The following is a 21,672-nucleotide window of genomic DNA, read 5'->3' as shown; positions in this document are numbered from 1 at the left end:
TTTCCATTGTAACTTCACATCCTAACCTCTGGCATTTTAATTATTCTCCTACCCGCTTGCTCTCCCTGGGCCAGCGGGTGAGCTCACCCTTTCCTCCAGCCTGGGAGGGGGCGGCCACTGCCTGGACCCCCAAGCCCCAAGCGGCTCCCAGGAAGCTGGGTGGGGCCAGGCTTGCTGCTCCCTCCTGCTTCTACAGTCCCTGAGGGGGCGGCCAGCCTGGCATCCAAGGTTCCATGTGTGAATCATTAAGTCTTCACACCCGCTGCTCCATTTAATGGTGGCCACTGTCTTAAGCTGAGGCATTGCCGGCTCACCGCACGTGTATGCAGAGCAGGACTAAGACCCACGCTGGTGGCTCCCAGTCCTGCACTCTTTCTAAACCTAGGAAGAGGGCAAGAAGAGCTCAGGCTGAATGTCCAATTTTTCCCCAATGGTAAGTGATTTAAAGCATTATTTTGATATGAAAACATACAAGGACATAACATGGGGTAAGAAGTCAAATGTCTCTGAATTTTCAAGGTAGAAACAGGTTCTCGAAGATCTCCACTTGAGGCTGTCTGTAGACACCAGGCAGCAGCATCTTCCCCTGGGTCTGGCCATGAACTGGGTGAGCTACTGGTCATATCTATCAGTGGCCAGTTTGTTTGGACCTCAGGCTGCCACCGATAATGCTGGTGGGTACCAGCAGGGAGCCTTGGCCCACCCTGGAGGGCAGATGCCTTCTCCCACCCCCAGAATCTCTGCTGATTTTGTGTGTCTCCTGGGAGGCCAACTTTCACAAGGCAATCAGCACAGGTGAGGGGCAGCCTCAACTCTGACCCCAGAGCCAGCATCCCAGCAACCTTAACCAAGGCCTCCTGCTCCATCCCCATGTCCCAGAACCTCTCCCCACTCATGGCTTCAGAGGCCAGCCCAGTGTCAGGTACGGGGGGTGGGGGGTGGGGGGCACCGTGTGTTTCCTTCCTTCTTGCCCTGTAAGTCTCCCCTGAATGAATGTTCCTCCTATGGAACTATGTAGGTACAAGGCCTTGTGGGCAGTTATGGTCTCCACTCTGGTGGGGCTTCTAGATGTAAAGTGAAGTGCTATTCAGTGTTCTGTGATGGGGGAAATAAGGCTCTGGAAGCCCCTGGAAGGAGACTTCTGACCCAAGGCCAGTGAGAAGAATATCAGGGGAGACTTCCCAGAGTCAGTGATAACCAGGAGGGAAGGGAAGTTGCAGCCAGGAGTTGTAAGCAGAGGGAACAGCTCCTGCAAAACGACCGGTAAGTAGTAGGAACAAGCCAAGCGCAGAACCCACAGGGCTGTAGACACTGTGAGGGCACAGGTCTCGGGTGGGGAGCTGCCAGAGGGCTGAGGGTGCAGGGCGTGTAGGAGGACATGACCAAACTTTCTAGACAAGTATTGAGGGCTGGTAGGAAAGTGATCAGAGTGGAGGTGAGGTGGCCACTAGAAGGCTGCCACAGAGGTCCAGGTGGCAGGTGACAGTCACCAGACCCCAGCTAATGGCAGTGCTGTGGAAAGAGATGGCCAGGTTGACAAGGATGTAAACTATTAGCAGAAGGATAAGAGCTGGTTCATACCAGCTGACTATGAAATACCTGTAGGGAACCAAGGGGGATGCCGTCTAGGGAGCCAGACCTGTGGAGCGCACCTGGAGAAAATGTGCAGAGAAGAGGCCAGGCCCAAACCTGAGGGGAGGAACAGAAGGCAGAGCCTACAAAGGGGCTGGAGAAAGAGTAACCAGAGAGTTAGGAGGGAAACCAGGACAATCAGGGCGGCCCACGCCCCCAAGGGGCTTCCTAAAGGACACGTGGCTAAAAACTTCAGTGGTCAGAGGCGAGGCTGGATGAGACCTGAGAAGGCACGTGTGGTCTAGCGACCAAGAGGCTTCTGCCTCTCTGACCACCAGCCTCCCCCAGCCTCGGTGCCCCCTCAACCCTTCCCCACATGCCTCCTTTCACCTCACTCTTTCTCTCTGACCAGAAGAAGGCTTGACATCCTTCTAAGGGAAACTTCATGACAGCCTCACCCCACTCAGGTTTTGGTTGCCCTTCCTGGCTCCTGCAATAACACCCTACCCACCAAGAACAACAACCATCACATATACTTCTCACCAGAGAATTACCCAGAGCTCTGAGAAGCTGGGGCAGAGAGGAGCACACACCTCCCTCTGGCCCCTGGGGCAGCTCATTGTCTTTTCCAATTTGAGCTCACATGGGGTGCCAGGCTCCAGGAAAGCTCCAGATCAGCCTGGCCCTCAGGCCTTATGGTCTAAAGCAGAGAGAAGCAATGACCCTGGCCAACACATGCAGTGACAGGAGAGGTACAGAGAACAACCTATGTTAGATCCAGCAGAGATATCCAGGCAGACTTCATGTAGGAGGTGACTCTGGCTAGGACCTTGAATGACTAGCAGGATTTGGCCAAGTGACAATGGGAGCCAAAGGGATTGCAGCAGGAGGGAATGTTGTGAGAAAGGGCATGAAGGTAGAAAGGGGGGCTCAACATTTGGTTGGCAGCCAGTAGATCAGGTGGTTGGTGGCCCCAAACAGTAGGGCAGAGCGGGCAGGAGGCTACAAGGTGAATGGCCTTGAATACCAAGGGAGAAAACCTCAGACTTTGTCCACTGCGGCCTCTTGACCCAGGGCTTTCTGTTCAGGCACTGTTTCCCTGTTCTTTCACTCACTCATTTGAGAAATGCTTCCTGAGCTCTTGCTCTGTGCTAGGCAAATGTTGAAGATACTTTGAGGGACTGGATAAAGTACCTGCCATCAGAGTTTAAGTTTTAAGAAGAAACACAAAATATAAACTCGTAAACAAATAAAGGCTAAAAATTAAGATCATGATAGAGGTTGTGAAGAAAACAATGACTGGTCATTCTTGGAAAGGAGAGCCTGTATCCTGCCTCCCCTGAGACCAAGGGCTCCTGAGGGCAGAGTCTGCATCTCCTCCATCAGGCTGGGAGCCCCGAGAAGGACAGAGAATGGGATATTTGAGAGCAAGAGCTGATGTGGCTCAGACACCTCCCAGCAATGAACTGCTGCTCCTTCCTCAGCCCAAGGACCCTCCAGCAGGGGCCCCGACCTGCCAGCGTCACTTCCCTCAACCCTTAGTGGCTTCTAGTGACTGATGGTGGGAGGAGCGCTGGGACCCATGACCTGAAGCCCCAGGCCTTGGAGGAGACTGCAAACAGCCGCCTGCTGCTGGACAAGGTGGGTACAGAAGTGACTTCGGGGGCCTCTGTGGGACAGAGGGACCCAGGGACAGGGGACAGTGGGCTTCTCAGAAAGGACCCTCTTCCCAGCCAGGCCCATAGGGAGGCCCAGAGAGGCCCTTTCTTCCTTCCCATCCAACCCGGACTCCTTAAATTAACCTCAGCCCCACCCGGAGCTAGAGAGAATGCCCCAAAATAAATCCTAAATTACATGCTGCTTGGGGGCAACCACAGCTCTCCGACCTCCCTCTCCAGCAAGCAGATCTGCCCTACCCAGTGCTGGGGGGCCTCCCCCCAATGGGCTATTTATACAGCTCTTCGCTTTGCTCTCTGGCCTTCTTATCCTCGGGCAAGGCCCAAGCAGGCTACACAGCTCTCCCAGGAGGTAGAAACAGGTGGAGAGGCTGTGGGATTCTTCAGCCCCGATGGGGCCATGAGAACATAATTTGTAGTCCAAATCAGGGTGCTCTGGGGCGCTGCTAAGAATTATACCCAAGCAATGGCATAGATCTGGACTATGCTGTGTACCCCAGGCTCCAGCCTCCCAGAGTGCTGCCTTCCCAGGGAGAGAGGGAGCGAGTGACAGAGACTGACGGACAGAGAGACTGAGAGAGAGAGAGAGACTGACAAGGGAGACAGACAGACAGACAGACACGGCCAGCATTGCCCTCACTCCCTGACTGCCTGGGGAGCAGTCACATACACATCACCCAACAGGGCAACAGTGGCCCAGTTCTGAGGACCCCAGACATAGCGGGGGTCCTCGGGGAGAGCTTGGGCCAAAACAGGAGGAGCTGGACACGGCTCTTGGGAGACCACGGGCTGAGGACAAGAACTTCCCCGAGCAAAGCCACTGTCCACTCTGGGAACCAGCTCCAGACACTGGGGCCGGCTGCCCTCAAGGAGTAGAGAGGGGAGGGGAGGGAAAAGGCAGGAGAGAAGAGGGAAGTGTGCACAGGGCCGGGTAAAGGCACAGGAGGGGAGGGGAGCTTCATCTCCACCAGGAGGGTGTCCAGGCCGGGAGCCTGGACACTTGCCCACCGCCCACTGCCCCCGGCTCCTCAGCCCCTCTCCTCTGCTTCCAAGGGGGTGGGTGAAGGACCTGCAGCCTGCCTCAGAAGGGGGACTCCTCCATGCGGCCTCCGTGTCCCCTCTCCTCTGCCCCCTGGAGCCTGCTCCCCTCCCCCAGAGACCCAGCCCCCTCAGGGGGCATCAGTGGGGACTGAGGCTCCTCCTCCCCATCAATTGCCAGGAGAGAGAGCAGAGAAGTAAGTATTCCCTTCTCACTTGGACTGTGCCCAGAGGAGCTGGGAGACAGGAGCTGAGAAGAAAGGGGTTAGGGGAGGGGGGAGGACATGGAGATGCTGGGAAGTCAGGAAAGGAGCTGGTTTCTGCTGGGATCCCCAGAGGAGGGAGCACGATGACCCAGGGGTTGGGTGGAGTGGTTCTGCCGTCTGGAGGACCACGTACACAACCAAGTTCACATCCAAGTTCACATCTTACACGGGCGATGTCCTGGAAAGGGTTCACCCTCTTTGGACTTCACTCATGGATTGTAAAGAGGGAACAGGACAACATGAGATGAGCTGACAGTCCCAGTCACCTCTGAGGGGATATTTGCGTTCACAAGGGAAGCAGGTGCCAAGAACTGAGCTGAAAACCTGGTGGAGGAGCGGGCTGGGGCATGTGTGTGTGTGTGTGTGTGTGTGCGTGTGTGTGTTGGGAAGTAACACATAATTATGCCACTGCTGCCTGAGAGGTGCAAGAGGCGTCCAGGCATACCCGGCCAGAGTTCTAACAGCCCTCCTAGCGGTGGCAACTTGTCCCCCTATTAAACTTGATTATCTGTCTGTGTACCAGGTCCCTCTGACCCCACCTGCCCAGAAAACACTGTTTATGAGGCCTGGAGCCTCAGACCTGTCATTTAGCTGGAGGAGGAAGCCTAAGCCACAGCGAGGGAAGCGGTGCCCAGCCTGCGGCCGGCACCAGCCCAGACACTTAGAGCCCTGTTTACCCTGGCATGCGCGACTGGCACAGGTGGGGCTCTCCAGGGAGCACCCAGAGGCCTGGCCAGCAGACACTCCTGGAGGCCAAACAGGAGGCCAGGACAGCAGCTCAGCGGGGCCGGGGGGAGGGGTGCATGGAGCAGCATCCAGCCTGAACCGCACACCTGGGCCGTGTGCTGCAGCCCACAGGTGCTAGCCACCCACTCCCATCACCAGCTCAGCGCCCTCTCAGCTACCCTGCAAGAGGAGATCACATAGGCCAGGCTCGGCAGGAGAAACTGCGGCTCTGAGACTTCCGAAAACTCCCCAAAAGGCCCCCACGAAGTGGGGAGGCTGGAGGAGGTGAAGGAAGCCCCAGAACTCTGGAGCCCTGGCCCAATGTGCCTGGACACCTGTTGACTCCCCAGGTCTGGGGGCCCCACCCTCAGCAGTGAAAGGCACACGTGGCTTCAGTTCCATGTGCGCCATCTCCCCTCCGCCCCACCAATCACTGCACAGACGCTGTCTCCACATCCTTTCTCTATCACCCAGACCACAGAGACCACATCCCCACGTCCACCATGCCCACCACACACATAACCTTCTACAACCCAGCTCATAACACAGCTTACAGGAGTCACACACAAGACGTTCACCACAAGATACCAGTTCCCCACATGTAATCGACACTCCCCGAATGAGGACACATACACACACACGCGCACACACTCACAAATCCTCTGCACCCATACCCTCCTTCCAGCTCCACACCCCCACCCAGGGAACCTGAGAGATTCTAACGCTTCAGTCCTGAGCTTTTCCTGGCCCGCATCTCTGTCCCCCTCCCCTCCCCTGCCTGCCTCCCTCCAGTCTCACTGCCCCCACGTTCAGCTTCTCTCCCTCCAGGCCATGGGCGACCCCCTAGCTGGGCCCCTTGCCTTGAGGCCTCACCTCGCCTCTCCCCGTCTGCACACAGTGGGAAATGAGGGCTGCACACTTGGGCAGCTCCTGGCAGCTACCACTCCACTGGCCCTCAGGCTTCAGGGAGCTGGGGGTTCCAGAAGAAGGGGAACAGCAGCTGGCAGTTGCTCAGGTGTGGGGGGGCCTCACTTCCCTCCGCGCGACACCCCCTCAAGGGACCGCCCACCCCTTCCCATTCCAGGCTGAGTCATCCTTACATCTGGAGCCTCAGCACATCTGGAAAAGCTGCAGGCAGCGCCACGTGGACGCCCCTCCCCTGTACTGTAATTCACGCCCACCCTTCCTAGCAGCTGGGTTCCGGCCCCTCAACCCCACCTGCACCAGGCGCCTGGTCACCTAGCAGGCAGGCAGACACCCCAGTGCCAGCCTCTGAGACAGGGCGTCCAGTGACCTCAGGGCCTCTCCCCATTAGCAGTAACCATGGCAACTCGTTGCCCACCCCCAAGTGAGCCGGGCAGTGCCGGGTTTGGGTCGGCCAGGCCTGGGCTGGGGGAGGCAGGCGAGCTGGCCACTGAGCAGGCAGTGGTTTGGCCCAGCAGGCAGAGGGAGTTTATCCTGGCACCCCGCCCCAAAGCCAAACATCCCTTACTAACCTCGCAGACACATCAAAGCTGGCCAGGAAGGGGCCCTTCAGTAGAGGAAACCTGCAGTCCTGGCAGGCTGACAGCCTGGCTCCAGGCACGGGACCACCCTGTCCCACTCGGCAGCCCGGGCTGAGGCTGGGCACAGCCGTCCTGGAGGGGCAGGCAGAAGACACTTCTATCCCATCCCTCTCCCCTACCAACCCTCTCCCTGTCCCACAGCTGCAAAGAGGGTGGTTATGGGCCCAGGTGAGGGTGGCACGGCTGGCACCAGGACCCAGCTTTGGCACCTATAACAGGTTCCCTCCCAGACTTGCCGCCTCCCATCCTCTAGGCAGGAGAGGCTGATGGAGGAGCTCGCTTTGGGTCCCAGCCTGGAAGAGGAATGTGTGCTAGATTGTAGGGGCACCAACTTCGCCCCCCACCCCAGGCTGGCTTATTCAGGAAAGGACCTTTCCACATAGATGGAAGAGGATGAAGAGGACAGGGGTTCCAGGGCTAGAAGCAGAACAAAGCTTCAGAAAATAGCAGCTGAAGCAGAGTCGGAAGAAGAGAACTGGGCTGCAAGCCACCGGCCTCTCTCTGGGGACAGCAGGGGCTGAGGAGGAAGAGGGGCTGTGAGGCGCTAACAAGGGAGGGAGGAGGTGCTAACAGGGCCACTGGGGTGAGGGGATCCTGGAGGCAGCCCCCTAAAGGCTGGCCTGGTGATAAGGAAGCCGGGGGTGCTGAGAGGGGGCTGCTGCATCCACACGAGAGGCTGGGTGGTGTGCACTCATGTATGTACACACATGCAGACACACACTGCATGCGCCCACCCACGTGTGCGTGCACACAACTCCAGCCAAGTCTGTCCTCGGCTAGGGGCCAGATGATGTGGCTGCTTAAAGGAGCTATGATTTGCGGAAGAATGTGATCTCTGCCCACCTCGCTTCCCCGCCCCTCCGCTTACACTCATTCTTCGCCTAACTCCCAGGTCCCTAACTGGTGATCAGTTTCAAGGATGTCCCGAGCTGTGTCTCCTCTGCATTTGTCTCAGTTCCCAGACCCTTTAGAAGCTGTCTCCTCAAAATGCCTAACTCACAGAGGGGCTACCCTTTCTAATGGCCACCTGGAACCCCCCCACTTGTTTGGGATTGGGAAGTTCTTCTGAAGTCTAACCACAATCCCCTGTAACATTTGGACGTGGGCAGAGGCAGCGACAAGCAGGGTGCAAAAGAGCCCTCTCTCAAGGGGCCAAGAGCAGAGCTACAAAGCGGGGGCCCTAGGGGTTCCTCAACCCCTTTCTTCTCTCTGACCACAGGGTCTTATCTCTAAGAGACAGCATCAAGGGTGGGGATGGGAGAGGAGCTGTTGGGAGGAGGGGCAGAGTTGGGGAGAAGGTTCCCAGAAGCAGGGAACCAGGGCTGGAGGGCTCTCAAGACCCTTAACCTGAGTTAAGTTCTTCCCATCTGAGTCTTAGTGGCCATGCTCCCTCTGCCACCCCGAGACAGCCAACACTTAGCAGCTTAGCCTCCCTTCCTCTGAACTTCCCACCACCCACCTCTTGGAGGTGTTTCCCTTCCCACCTTTGGCTGTGCCCCAGAAACCTACACTTTGGAAGGATAAAGGCTGCCAAATGCAGTTTTTGTCTCTGCTAAGACTCTGGGAAGGTGAGCATTAGTTGAGCTCCTCCAACCTGCTCATTAGGATAATAAGCTCCCTGAACCAAAAATCGTCAGGTGGCACTCCCCTCTCCATCCTCCTGGCTCGCGGGTTGGTGGCTCAGCCCAGGGTCAATTAAAGACATTATCTGCCCACAGCCAGACCCATCACCCTGAGAATGAGTGATGGGCCAGTGGGCTTTAGTTTTCAAAGAAATGCTGGGAAGGAGACTCAGACCCTGATCTCATTGCCAAGAATTCCTATTGGCAGCCCAGCAAGCATCCTGCGTGTCCTGGAAGGTGGACAGGGAGCCAAGCATTCCTTGCAGCGTGCCCCGTGGGAATTGCTCAATCCCTGGGGAGCCATCTCACTTACACACGGTGAAGGAGTATGTGTACACTTGGGGAGGGGGCAGAAAGCAGAAGAGGTGGATTCCCCAAACCACACAGTCTGTGGAGATGGGAAACCTGGTCAGTCTGGAATAACCTCTGCAACCAAGAGCCCCCCATTAAGGACTCCGGTAATTCATTACCTATCCCCTTGGAGAAATCTGGCCCCTGACCCTAGGAGGCCCCCAACCAGTTTCAACTCAGTGACAACAGAGCCAGTGTTTACTTGGGACAAAGCACCATGGGAAATGAAAGCTGAATCAGAACTGGGCTGGCCCCTGCAGCCTGGTGGGAACATTAGAACATGTACACACATCTTCAAGGGAGAATGGCCAAGTGCGTCAGAAAGGCCCAGAGAAAGGCTTGGGGAGGGGTAAGCAGGAAGGGGATCATTACTTCTTGCAGGAGGCTCCAAGTCCAGGATGGCTTTGTGGAGGAGGTGATATTTGATGTGAGCCTTGAAGGATGGATGAGAATTTGTTAGGTTTCAGGGAGGGCATGGGGCAGGTGTACTAGGTACAGAGGAAAGGAGAGAAGCAGAAAAGGCTGGGCATGTGGCTGGAGGGCATGTGGGCAGGACAGGGAGACTGACACACCATGAGGACAGATGGGCTAGTTACTAAGGACCCAAGGTCTCCTTGAGGAAGGACTTTATTTAGGCAGAAGGGGGAGCCTCTAGAAGTTAGGGAATGAGAGACATACCCCACCAGGGGGAAGGAGGAGGTCAGGCTGAAGGCCTTGAGGACATCCCTGATGGCCTCGGGGAGCCACAGTGGATGGGGGCAGTCAGGAATGAGCACTGTCCCCATGAGGGTGAGGGGAGCCCAGGCAATGCTCAGTGGGCAGCAGGGGGAGCAGAAATGGGAAACAAACCAGGAGGAGAGGGAATTCTCAAATTCCTGGACTCAACACCACTGCCACATCCAGCCCACTGTGGCCCTCCAGGAGCCGGCAACACCAGGCCTCCCTCTGATGTTGGCGCTGGGGGGGGGGGGGGGGGGGGGGCAAAGCACTTAATGGACAGCAGAGGGGGCTAGTGAGCAGGGAACGGCGGGATGTGGAGCTGGACTTTGGTGGCCGGTCCAGAAGCATTTAGAACAATTCTCAGAGGGCAACAATACCCTTAATCTCTTAGCACCTCATTCTGCCTCCATACGAACTGGAGACAAAAAGCTTTGGGCCCCTTTACTCTACTAGGAAAGAAACATTTATTGCTTATTATTGTTTTTTGTGTTTTTTACATTGAAGTGTAGCTAATTTACAGGGCTTCCCCGGTGGCTCAGACAGTAAAGACTCTGCCTGCAATGCAGGAAACCCAGGATAGATCCCTGGATCAGGAAGATCCCCTGTAGAAGTAATGGCTACCCACTCCAGTATTCTTGCCTGGAGAATTCCATGGACGGAGAAGCCTGGCAGGCTACAGTCCATGGGGTCACAAAGAGTCTGACAGGACTGAGCAACTAACATACTCACTGACTGATAGCTAATTTACAATGTTATGTTAGTTCCAAAGTGATTCATATATATTCTTTTTCAGATTCTTTTCCATCACAGGTTAGTACAAGATATTGAGTATAGTTCCCTGTGCTACACAGTAGGTTCTTGTTTGCCTAGTTTATACACAGTAGCCTGTATCCCAGACTCCTATTTGTCTCTCCTGCCCCCAACCCTTTGGTAATCATGTTTGTTTTCTGTCTGTGAGTCTTATTTCTGTTTTGTAAATAAGTTCATTTGTCTCATTTTTTAGAGTTCACATATCATTTATCCTTCTCTGTCTGATTTAGTATAATAATCTCTAGGTCCATCTGTTATGCTGCAAATGGCATTATTTCATTCTTTTTTTATAGCTGATAATACCACCTCTTCCTTATCCATTCATCTATCGATAGACACTTAGATTACTTCCATGTCTTGGCTATTGTAGCATATTGTTATTAAGGAAATTTTTTTAAATATTTATTTTTATTTATTTGGCTGCATAGGGTCTTAGTTGTGGCACGTGGGATCTAGTTCCCCGACCAGGGATCGAACCCAGGCCCCCTGTATTGGGAGTGCAGACTCTTAGCTGCTGGACCACCAGGGAATTCCCTATCAAGATAATATTGATTCACCATTACTGTATACCAGATACTGAGTGGCTTATTTCATCCTCACAGTGATCCTATGTGACAAAGGAGATACTGTTATCCGCCCCCACACCCCCTTCACAGATAAGTGTAGAAAGGCACAGAGAAGTTTCTTGACTAAAGTCACACAGCACACCCTAACAAGTGCCACACTTATTAACACAACACATTACTGTCCCTACAGGCAGAGCTGGGTTCAGTTCAGTTCAGTTCAGTTGCTCAGTTCTGTCCGACTCTTTGTGACCCCATGGACTGCAGCACACCAGGCCTCCCTGTCCATCACTAACTCCCAAAGTTTACTCAAACTCATGTCCATTGAGTCAGTGATGCCATCCAGCCATCTCATCCTCTGTCATCCCCTTCTCCTCCCACCTTCAATCTTTCCCAACATCAGGGTCTTTTCAAATGAGTCAATGCTTCACATCAGGTGGCCAAAGTATTGGAGTTTCAGCTTCAGCATCAGTCCTTCCAATGAATATTCAGGACTGATTTCCTTTAGGATGGACTGGTTGGATGTCCTTGCAGTCCAAGGGACTCTCAAGAGTCTTCTCCAACACCACAGTTCAAAAGCATCAATTCTTCGGCGCTCAGCTTTCTTCATAGTCCAATTCTCACATCCATACATGACTACTGGAATAACCATAGCTTTGACTAGACAGACCTTTGTTGGCAAAGTAACGTCCCTGCTTTTTAATATGCTGTCTAGATTGGTCATAACTTTTCTTCCAAGAGCTGGGTTAGGACAGAACATTCTGGGTATTTCTGAAAGAAAGATCCCTACACGGGGCCATGTCATTTATGGGGATCAATGTCCACCACAGTATGATGGGGAGGGAGGTGAGAGGAACAGAACTCAGTCTGGCTCTTGCCTGTTACCCAGAGCCTGCCTGGGGCCTGGCTGAGCCAGGCTGCACAAGGCCTCCCACTGCAGCTCCCAGTGAGTTCCTCCAGTCTTGGCAGAGGCTCCCCAGGCCTGACATGTGTGCCACCCCTGAGACTGCGGCTGGGTGTGGGGTCTTAAGACCTGCATAGTTGGGTCCTGACTCAGCCCCAGTGTCCCCTGTGACTTGGCCTTTCTACCCCTCTGGGCTTCAGCTGCCTTCTCGGAGAAGAGAGCGGGTGGACCAGCTGACCTCCGAGGCCCTTCAAGCTGGGCCCTTGTTGGGTGCACAATCAGCTCCTTCTTTAGCAAATGGGCCAGGGAGGCTCGAGCCAGTAGTAAGACACTGCAACTGTGCTGCTCTTGGGAAGCCCCAGATGGAATCTGGCATGGACTCTAGAAGGACCCACTGTCTGCCTGAGGCTTCTGGGCCTCCCTGCCCTCAGGCCCCTGTATGTCTGAGCACACGTGCACACACATGCCCGCACTGCCCACCCACTGCCAGAGTGTTGAACAGAAGGTGTTGTCATTGTCCACGACCCTCCTGCCTCTAGACAAGACCAGGCCCCTGTCTGCTCAGTCTGGGGCCCCACTATGCTTCCACCCCCAACCGACCTCACCCTCCAGGAATGCTGGGGCCCTTGGAACCACGGGGCCTGCTGACAACAGGGCCTGGTGTTCTTGGCCCGAGCTGGGACCGCCCACCTCCAGGCCACTCAGCCCATCCCCATCTGCCGGAAGGAGCACAGAAAGGAAGTCTGATGTCATGAAAAAACACTGGGGATCCAGAAGCAGATTCCAGAGGCCCTCTAGACTCTGCCCAGGAGCCTCACTTTCCCACTGGGGAGACACGGGGCAGGGAGTAGAGTAGATATTCTCCTACAGCATACCAGGGATGTGGGTAATGTTGCTGGATTTAAGAAATAAAAATACAGGACACTCAGTTAAATTAGAATTTCAGATAACAACTAAATTTTAGTTTAAGCATGTCCCAAATATTGCATGGGACATATTTATTTATCCTAAAGTGCTATTCACTGTTAATGCGGAATTCAAATTCAACTGGCATCCTGTATTTTGTCTGGCAACCCTACATCTGTGTCAGTGGACGCCAGAGGGAAACAATCCCACCCTCCTGCCCTCCTCCTTCTTCTCCTCAGGGGGCCAACCTGCCTGATCCCTTCACCGTTTCAGCCTCCTACGTCTACCCCTGAAGCTCCTGCATGCCCTTCTTAGCATCCTCATTCCACTCCCTAGGATACCCTTCTCCCTAAGCTCACCCATCTTCCTCTATGCAGTTTCTCTCCATTTCTCCGTGTTCCCTGTTTTCCCATCTCTGTTTGGGAGAGATAGGAAAGGCTACACCTCTGTCAGGCTCCAGGCCTGGGCAGAGGGGCAGGAGGTTCCAGGCAGATACCTCAGGTCTTGGGTGTTGGAGCAACAGGGCCCTGGAAGCCCAAGTCAGCAACAACTCACTAAGGAGGCAGCAGCGTGGGTGCTGGGGGGAGAAGGCTCCAGAACCCTCTGCACTAGGTCTCCTTTGGCTGAGGAGTGGGCTAGGTCCATAGCCAACTGCTGGGGGAGGAGGAAAGACATGCGGCTCCACACCCCCACTCCCCATTCCCTTCTCCAAGATCAATCAACAGGAACTGCAAATAGAGAAGGCATTCTCTGGGGCCAGACCCCAATTCCACTTGGATCAGAGACTGGAAGATTCTGTCCTTCCGGGCCAAGAGATAATGAGAAACAGAGACAGAGAAAAGAGACCAAGGAGAGAGAGATACACCAAGAGAGATCAGGAGAGTCAGTGAGACACAGACACAGGACCAAATCAGAGGCAAGGGAAATGGAAACAGACCGAAAAACAGACTCCTCCACTAAGACAGACAGAGATTAACAAAGAGGAGAAACAGAGATGGGAAAACAGGGAACACGGAGAAATGGAGAGAAGCTGCATGGAGACAGAGACAGGGAGAAACTGAAACAGGCAGACAGAGACTGGGAGAAACACGGCAGAGCAAGGAGGGGTTAAGCAGAAGACAGAGATAACTGGACTGGGAGAGATGAGAGACACATAAGGAGAAAGCCTGGAGAGAAAAACGGACAAGCCAAAGGAGGGCGGCTGTCCTTTCCTACTAGGTTGGGGCTAGTTTTCAGGGGCGAAGTCAGACTTGAGACATAGCAGGAACTTCTAAACACCTAAGAACTGATCCTCTCCAGGATCCCTCCCCCTTTCCCCAGGTCTAGGAACGGCACCCCAAAGACCATCTCCATTTCGCCCCTACCCCAGGGGTCCGGGCTCCATCTCTCCAACTCCGGCAAGGTTCCTTACGTCTCATCTGTGTTTGGGCGTCTGGCTCTCCCCTCTGCCGATCGCCCACCGAGACGGTCTCCCACCCGACCCTCCAGCCTGGTCCCCCGGGGAGAGAGTTCGGGGAGACCCAGCCCAGGTCCCCGCCCAGCTCCGCCTGGCTCCTGGAAATCCCGCGTTGAGCGATGCTGCCACCTGCCGGCCGGATCTGGAAAGCACAACGCGCCTCCGGGCTGGGCGTGCTGGCGGGTCTGAATCCAGCCCCTGCAGGCCAGGACCGCGGCCTCGGGGGATCTTTCTAGGAATCCGGGTGGGCCTGCTCGCCCGCGCCCCGGCTGGCCTGGCTCTGCGGACTCAGCTCTGCGGACTCAGGAACTAGTTTCAGAATCCTGGGGCCTCAATTTCCCTTGTAGTCAAATGGAGGAAATGTACCAACGCCTCCTCCCTGGATTTCAAGGAGGGTGGGGGCGGGGCAAGACTGTACCAGTTCTCTACTCCTGGTTCTCCTTCCCCAGAAATCAAGCAGGCCGCCCCTCCCTCTCTTCTCGGCAAAACAAAACAAAACAAAAAGTGGCACCTCCCTCCGTTACAATCCCCTCAATCCACTCCAAGGCCTTCGCTTCCGCTCTCCCTCTGCGCCCCAGAAATCCGTGTGGGAAGAGAGGGACTTCAGTGGTCCAGCTCTCTCGGCCTGCAGCCCTTCTCCATCTCAAGCTTGGGACCACTTAGAGGGTGGAGCAGTTAGGGGTTGGGAAGGGGTAGCTCAGCAGTCTTGAACTGACAGCACAATATATATATTCTTAAAATCAGATTATCTTTTCTAACTCCCATTTCCCAGTCCAGACTTCTTCCCCCTCCCCCTCCTTTGTCCGGGTCGGGCCCTTCCCGGGTGCATTAGCTCCGCCCCCATCCCGAGGTGGGGCCCGATAGGTGGAGAGTCGTGGGAGAGGTCGCGGCCCCGCCTCTCTCCTCCTTCCCCTACACAAGGAAGCTCAGTGGCCCCCAAGCAAGAATGTCTGACACCTGGGTCGCCAGCCTCTTGCTGCTTGGCCTGCTGGCCAGCCTCCAACAGGTGAGCGCTTGGGAGGTAAAACTGGAACTTTCAGGCCCCTATTCTTGTGGGTCCGGGGCTTGCTTTTGACTCCCGAGCACCACCTTCCATTGTCAGGATCTCCTCGTGACCACAGGCAGTTAGCAACTCCTTTCTCTTTTTCGCCAGGGAAGTAATAGGTAGAGGACGCGGTGGGAGGTCCTGAGAAGGCCTGGGTTCCTTCACCTAGTGGGGAACTGTGTCGTGGGACCTATTCCCGCACACCGCTGTCTGACATCTAGCGCCTCTCTCAGAGTGTTAGCCTTGACTCGCCCTTCTGTCTCCTTCCCTCAGCGTCAGAAAGCGGGGGACCTGAGGTCTGGACTGAGATCTGGACGTCTCGGCAGCTTGTCTCCCCAGCTCCGTTCTTGCCAGTGTTGGGTGACCTTGGGGGAAGTCCTGGCCCTCTCTGGGACTGTGTATCTGTGCTTGTGCCCTAGAGAAAAGGAGGCTCCCTCTTCCCTTTCTAGGAGTGGGGGTAGGATTCTAGCAGGTGATAGGATTTGATCTGGCTGCCTGACCCAAGGCTGGGATGATCTCTGAAATCTGTGATTTCCAAGAGTAAGGCAGGGTGTCAGCACCCCCACATTCTTCTCTCCCCCCAGCCTGGGGGAAGGGCAGTCTATCTGGTTCTGAGATGGGAGATTATTCTGGAAACTGATATGGCTCTAGAATATGGATTTTTAACCTCTATGAGAGTCTGAGGGAGGGGCCAGGCCAGTTCCCCCACAGCATTCACTAACTGCGCCGAGCGACTTCACCCCAAAAGCCCTGATACTCCTTCTCCATCACCTGCAGTGGGTTTGTGCCAGCACTAGGCTGTGTATCCTTTTGTTGATTTCTCCCAACAACTCCATGGGGCAGGCTGTTAATGCCCTCGGTTCACATGCAAATTAAGTTGAAGTTGCCCAGAATTGCCCCAATGTTTGATACCACCTCAGTGAAGATCACCCCCTGTTTAAGAAGTGGGTGAAGGGGAGAGGATCTGGGAGAGGATCCCCTGCTCCTCCAAACAGGAGCTCAAGATTAATTCGTTAAATCTGCTGTCTTTTGCTCAGTTGGGGGCCAGGAGAGGGGGAGGCACAGGGGCTAGGATGAGGGGAAGTGGGTATGCTGAGTGCCTGGACCCCTTGGTCCGTCTCTGCCATCACCTCACCCTCCCTGGGCCAACCTGCAGGGGTTCTTTCCTGCTCCTGACCCTACTGGCCAAGGCTTGAGAGAAGGAGGTGTGTACACGGGACTGAGCACAGAAAAGGGGGATCAGCCCAACTGTTATTGGCTCTCATTGGTATTCTAAGCTTTATTGTTGTTGTCGTTAGCAATTGAACTGTCATTTCAAGATATAAAGATATCGTGGTCTTGGGACTTCCCTGGTGGTCCAGTAGTTAAGACTTCCCACTTGCACTACAGGGGGCACAGGTTCAATCCCTGGTCAGGGAACTAAGATCCCTATATGCTGCGTGACCCTCCCCTGACCCCAAAAGAAAGAGATATGGTGGTCTCATAAAAAAAATTGGCTCCTTATTCTTGAGCTGTGGTTTTTTATCCCCCTGGAGGCTGGGATGGGGTGGCAGATAAACTCCCTTTAGCTGTGTTCCTCTGCCTGCTTTTCTTCCTCCCCCCACTGCCTGGGAGCAACCAGGATGAACTGAAACCAGGTTGTCAATGAATGTTCTTTCATTCATTCTGCCAAAATCGTGAGTATTGGTTTTCAACAGACAAAAATCCCTTCCCTGGTGGAGTTTTCTACTGAGGAGACAAACAACTAGCAAGATAAAGTAAAATGCGTAGTATGTTAGATGTTGACAGGAGCTATGCCGAGAAAGTAAGCACAGTTAGGGGAAAAGAAGTGCTTTGTGAGAGGAGATGTAATTTTAAGGAAGATGGTCAGAGAAGGTCCTGGAGCCAGCCTCTCAGATTCCTGGGGAGAGAGCACTCCAAACAGGGCTTATACACATATTTTTATGTTAATCAGGTGAAATTCTATAATGATAGCCACCACGTGTCACAGAACTAGTGCAGAAGAGGGAGGGAGGGGAGCTGTTTCTGGAGAGGAGGGTCCAGCACTTCTCAGAGCCAGGAAGGCCCAGGCTGGGTCTGAAGGATGACTGGGAGTTCAGTGGGCCCTGAAGGCTCAGGGACAAGGGTCTGCCCCTGCAGCCGGGGAACTCCCAGTGGGTGGTGGCATCTGGGACCCAGGGAGCCACTGAGGGAAGCTTCCTGCAAGGTTTCTGGTGATCGGATTTGTGGGATAGGAACTTGCCAAGGTGTTGGGAGTGACTTCGGTGGGGGGCTGTGATGGGGGTGGGCTGGAAGGGTGGGTTAGTGGTGTAAGCTTACAGACCTAGGGCTGAGCAAATGTGGTAGGAGGTGTGACGAGAAGAGGAAGGAGAGCTAGGGCCACCAGGTGGCAGCTAGGGCTGAACCATTGACCCAGGGAAGATGTGGAGTGAGGTGGAAAGCAGGCTTGAAGAAAAGTGCTGATCCTCTGGGGCTGTGAGGTACCTGGGTATCTGGGTGGAAACCCCGGCCCCCAGTTTATGACCCAAACCTTTGCCTCTTCTCTTCCACAGGCTGCAGCCACGTGTGGTCTCTTCTTGTAAGTCTGGGGTTTGGGCTGTAACTTCCATTGTGGGGAGGAGACACCCCAAATCCTGCCCTGCCTGCCTTCATCATCCTCACCCACTCCCCTTCTAGCCAGAAACCATCCCCACCCCCAACCAGAGAGGGGGAGTCCACTCTTCTACCCCCTCACTCCTTCTACCAATCAACCTATGGGCAGTTTCACACTTGGGGGTCACTCCCCATAATGAGGAGGGGCTGAGGGGGTGATCTCTGGGCAGCAAAGTGTTTCTACCGAGTCAGCCCTGGATGTTCCAGGAACACTGAGTCCCTCTTGCCTCCTGTTCTGGGGGCCCCATCATCTCGCCATTGACTCAGAATTCACTCCTGGATCCTCCCCACTGCCCCTCTCCCCCTGCATCTCTTTTAGAGTGATGCTGTAACCACTACAACACTCAATCCCACACCTGTCCAGTAAGGTCAACAGGACATTCATTACACCCATTTTATAGATGAGGAAAGTGAGGCCCAGTAAGGAATGTACCTTGGCAGGAGTGCACAAGGCCAGTAGTGAGCTGAACCTGAAACCCAGGTCCCAATCCCAGCCCCAGGTTCCTCCCACTAAGCCCAGAGGGGCCTGTGACCCTGCTCTGCCAAAGGTGTGGCTTGCGCCCTGAGCACATGGGTGGGTTTTAGGGAAGCTAGGGTCCTTCTGCCCTCCTCCCCCGCCCCCGCCTTGGTACCGAGAGCCTCTATCCCACCCCACTCCCAGCACCTGCCCTAAGGGATTCAAATGCTGTGGGAGCAGCTGTTGCCAAGAGTACCAGCTGGAGCAGTTCAAGTTCTTCTCCGGCCCCTTAAGGTGAGTCCTGGGCCAGCTCCTCTGGGCACAGTCCTCCGATGGGTTTGGCCTGGACTTCCTGCTGTGAAAGGTGGGGGTAGGTCAAGGGAGGGAGGGCGGTGTGGGGTGACTAGAGACTCAGCCTGATGTTGGTGGTTCCTTACCCCAGGATTTTTGTCATCATCTTCCTGATCATCATACCCCTCTTGTGCATCTGCGGCCTGGCTAAGCACTTGTATCTCAACTGCAGAAAGTCAGAGCAGGAGGCCCCAACAGCCCCCCTGGAACAGCCCCCCATTGCTCCTGTAGAGAGGGTCACAGCACCCATTTCTGAGCCCCCACCCCCCTACAGTGAGGTGGGTATCCATCCCGACCCCTGCTCTGTCCCTCCGCTGTCTGTACCTCCCTTTTCTGATTTTTAGAGCAACTGGGGCAGTGAAGAGTGTCCTTACATCATGTCTCTGGGCCCTGGGGAGGGCTCTGCCACCAGCCTGGGGTCACTCTTCTCCCTGGTAAACATGCCTCCACCAGCACACAGGTGGTGATGGCCAGTGGCCTGACCTAAGAAGTCACTGTGTCCCCTCCTTTCCCTGCAGATAATTCTGAAGCCTGTCCTGGGTCTGCCTCCCTTGGAGCCGCCCCCACCCTACAGCTTCAGGCCTGAGGAATATGCCGGGCTACGCAGAGGCATGGACAACTCCACCTTCTGATTCACCTCCTGCCTGGAACCCTGTCATCAGCCACCTCCCCAGTGCCTCCTGGGTCAAGCCAGAGACTCTCAGGAGCCCTGGAGCACCCTCGCCCATTCTGCCACATCTCTGGCAGTTCTTGGCTTTAACTTATTGCTTTTCTACCCTTGTTCCATGCCAGTTGCTTCTCTTGTCTCAAGGGCTGGTCTGGAGTGACATGTCCACCCCTCACCTCCCATTATAAGTTAGAGGCTGCCAGGAGAAAAATGTGAACAGTTGGAGGTGCCCAGCAGTGGAATGGGCTGCTCTGAGCTGTGGAGGAGTCTGCACCCTGGGGTTCCAGCGTGGCCTGGACTGCCAGCTCTGAGATGTTTGGGAGGGCACCAATGTACCCTGCAAGATGGGGCTGCTTCACCTCTCTCCCATTCTACCTGAATAGAGAAGACCCCATTGTCCTCCCCCCACCCGCAACACATGTTCTCACTAAATTTCAGTTGATTGTTGCTGAGAGTCTGCCTCTGACTGTGGGGAGGTAAGCTCAGGCACTGCTGGGGTACATATGTGTGTGTGTGTGTGTGGAGGACGGGGGCAGGTGGAGGTCACTGAGCCTGAAAAATCCCACCATTGATGAGCCTGGAAGAACAGCACATCAGTAGGTCACCCTGCAGGAGAGAATCTTGGCAGATGCTTTGACCTCTGGTTCCTTGAGGTCTTTGGGTGCCAAAGAGTCTGGAGGGGGACTAGAGGTAGGGAGTGACCACTGCGTGCTTCCTCATCCCATCCTCCTGCTGCTTTCCCTTGGGACACTTAGAACTCAGCTCTGAACTCTGTCATTATGGGGGTGGGGACGGGGCAATGTGGAGGTGAGTAGGGGAGGCTGGCCATCTGTGGGGCAGGGTCTTGGAGACCTTGATCTGCTCTGCCCTGGAATCTCTAGAGGGAGGAGAGGAGAGCAATCTACCCTTCTCCTCCAGTCCCGTGGGGTTCTGGGTACCGCCACCTCAGCCTCATCTGCAGGCTTAACCCCTCAGAGGAAAGGCAGTCACCACTGCAGCCTGGGAGACAGTCTTCACAGGGCGTCATTATCCCTGTGGGGGCTGGCATGGGACATGCAGTGTAAGAGACACTCCTGTGCCAGCATCTCGGGGGCTCAGGCTCTTCCACCAGGACCCTGCCTTGGCACTGCTCCCCGAGAGAGGGCACAGAAGCAGTGCTGGCCAGTGTTCCTGGGAGGGTTGGAGGTAGAACTGGCCCTGGTGTGTGCTGGTAGGGATTCCTTCTGCAGACCTCTCCCAATAATAGCCTTTCTTGGAGCCCCAGGTCCTAGACAGGTGACAGGGCCAGGGGCAGGGAGATGGCACAGCCAGCCCCCAAGATGCTCGGGACAGGGACTGTTCCTGCTGGAGTCAGGGACCCAGAGGAAGAACAGCAGTTAGAGAAAGACAGCATGGTTCTGGAGCTGGTGCTAGAGTGAGCCCAGTCACAGGAAGTCTCCCTTCCGTTTCAGGGGTGGATCGGGGGAGCAGAAGGAAGCATATGTAGGTGCTTTGTGTAAACATGGGAAGCGCCCGTTAGAGAAGTCCCACATGGTTGCCCTCACTGTAGTAATCACCCGCCCCAGTGGGAGGATTTAAGCCATGGGCTTTGCAGACCTGGAAGAGGTCTGCACCCCTACCAGGGTGCCTGCCTTTCTTTGAAGGTGACGTAGGGGCTTTAAATCCTTCCCAACATCAGCAGAGTGGCCTAGAGGAAAGCGGTTATCCTGAAGCCCAGCCTGGCTGGCTCAAGTAGCAGAAATGGTCAGTACTGTGCCTCTCTGCTGTTGGTGGGAGTGGAAATGGTGTGTTCTTCATGGAGGGCAATCCAGCAGTATCCATTCACTGCACAGACACTTACAAAGACCCTACTGTGTGTCTGGCACTATGCACTGTGGCACTATGCCTGGTAACCATTAAAATTTAAAATGCCCTTGACCCAGCAATTCTACTTTTAGGAATGATCCTTCAGAAATGATCATATAAAAGAGCTCAGAGAGATGTCCATCAGCATTGTAGCTGGGGATTATTGAAAATGCCTTTAATGTCTGCTGATAGGAGCCTGTTCAATATACCAGGTCCCTCCATACTGTGAATGCTCTGCAGCCTTTAAAAAGAATGAAGTGGATCTAAAGAACCAACCTGGCAAGATGTCTCATTTATTGTTACAGAGAAAAGGCAAGTTGCAGAACAATAGTCTATGACCTCAATTTGTAAACATACACTACACCATATAATTATTATATATATTTCCCCCTTTGCAAATGTATAGAAAAGATACTGAAGGATAAGAATTAAACCACTCTGGCCACACTTTTCACAGTGGTCTGCACTGTGGGATAGAGG

The 21,672-nt window shown here is 54.7% G+C and overlaps 1 protein-coding gene across 3 annotated transcripts; it reads left to right on the top strand.

Moving 5' to 3' along the window:
• The first annotated feature begins 237 nt into the window (after positions 1-237).
• On the top strand, positions 238-19,794 carry TMEM92 (transmembrane protein 92). Of its 3 annotated transcripts, none has more exons than XM_043904202.1 (5): positions 238-433; positions 17,773-17,798; positions 18,534-18,623; positions 18,772-18,958; positions 19,199-19,794. In XM_043904202.1, exons 1-5 carry the CDS (start codon positions 413-415, stop codon positions 19,310-19,312), a joined length of 438 nt encoding a protein of 145 aa, XP_043760137.1. In that variant the 5' UTR covers positions 238-412; the 3' UTR covers positions 19,313-19,794. The 3 variants fall into 3 exon arrangements, with proteins under 3 accessions (XP_043760137.1, XP_043760136.1, XP_043760135.1); XM_043904201.1 differs by lacking the exon at positions 238-433 and adding an exon at positions 14,431-15,181; XM_043904200.1 differs by lacking the exon at positions 238-433 and adding an exon at positions 16,240-17,057 and having other exon boundaries at positions 17,674-17,798.
• Positions 19,795-21,672: the final 1,878 nt, after the last annotated feature.

The sequence above is a fragment of the Cervus elaphus genome, chromosome 5 (genome assembly GCF_910594005.1).
Source record: "Cervus elaphus chromosome 5, mCerEla1.1, whole genome shotgun sequence".
Classification (NCBI taxonomy): Eukaryota; Metazoa; Chordata; class Mammalia; order Artiodactyla; family Cervidae; genus Cervus; species Cervus elaphus.
This window is presented reverse-complemented; position numbering and strand designations above follow the sequence as displayed.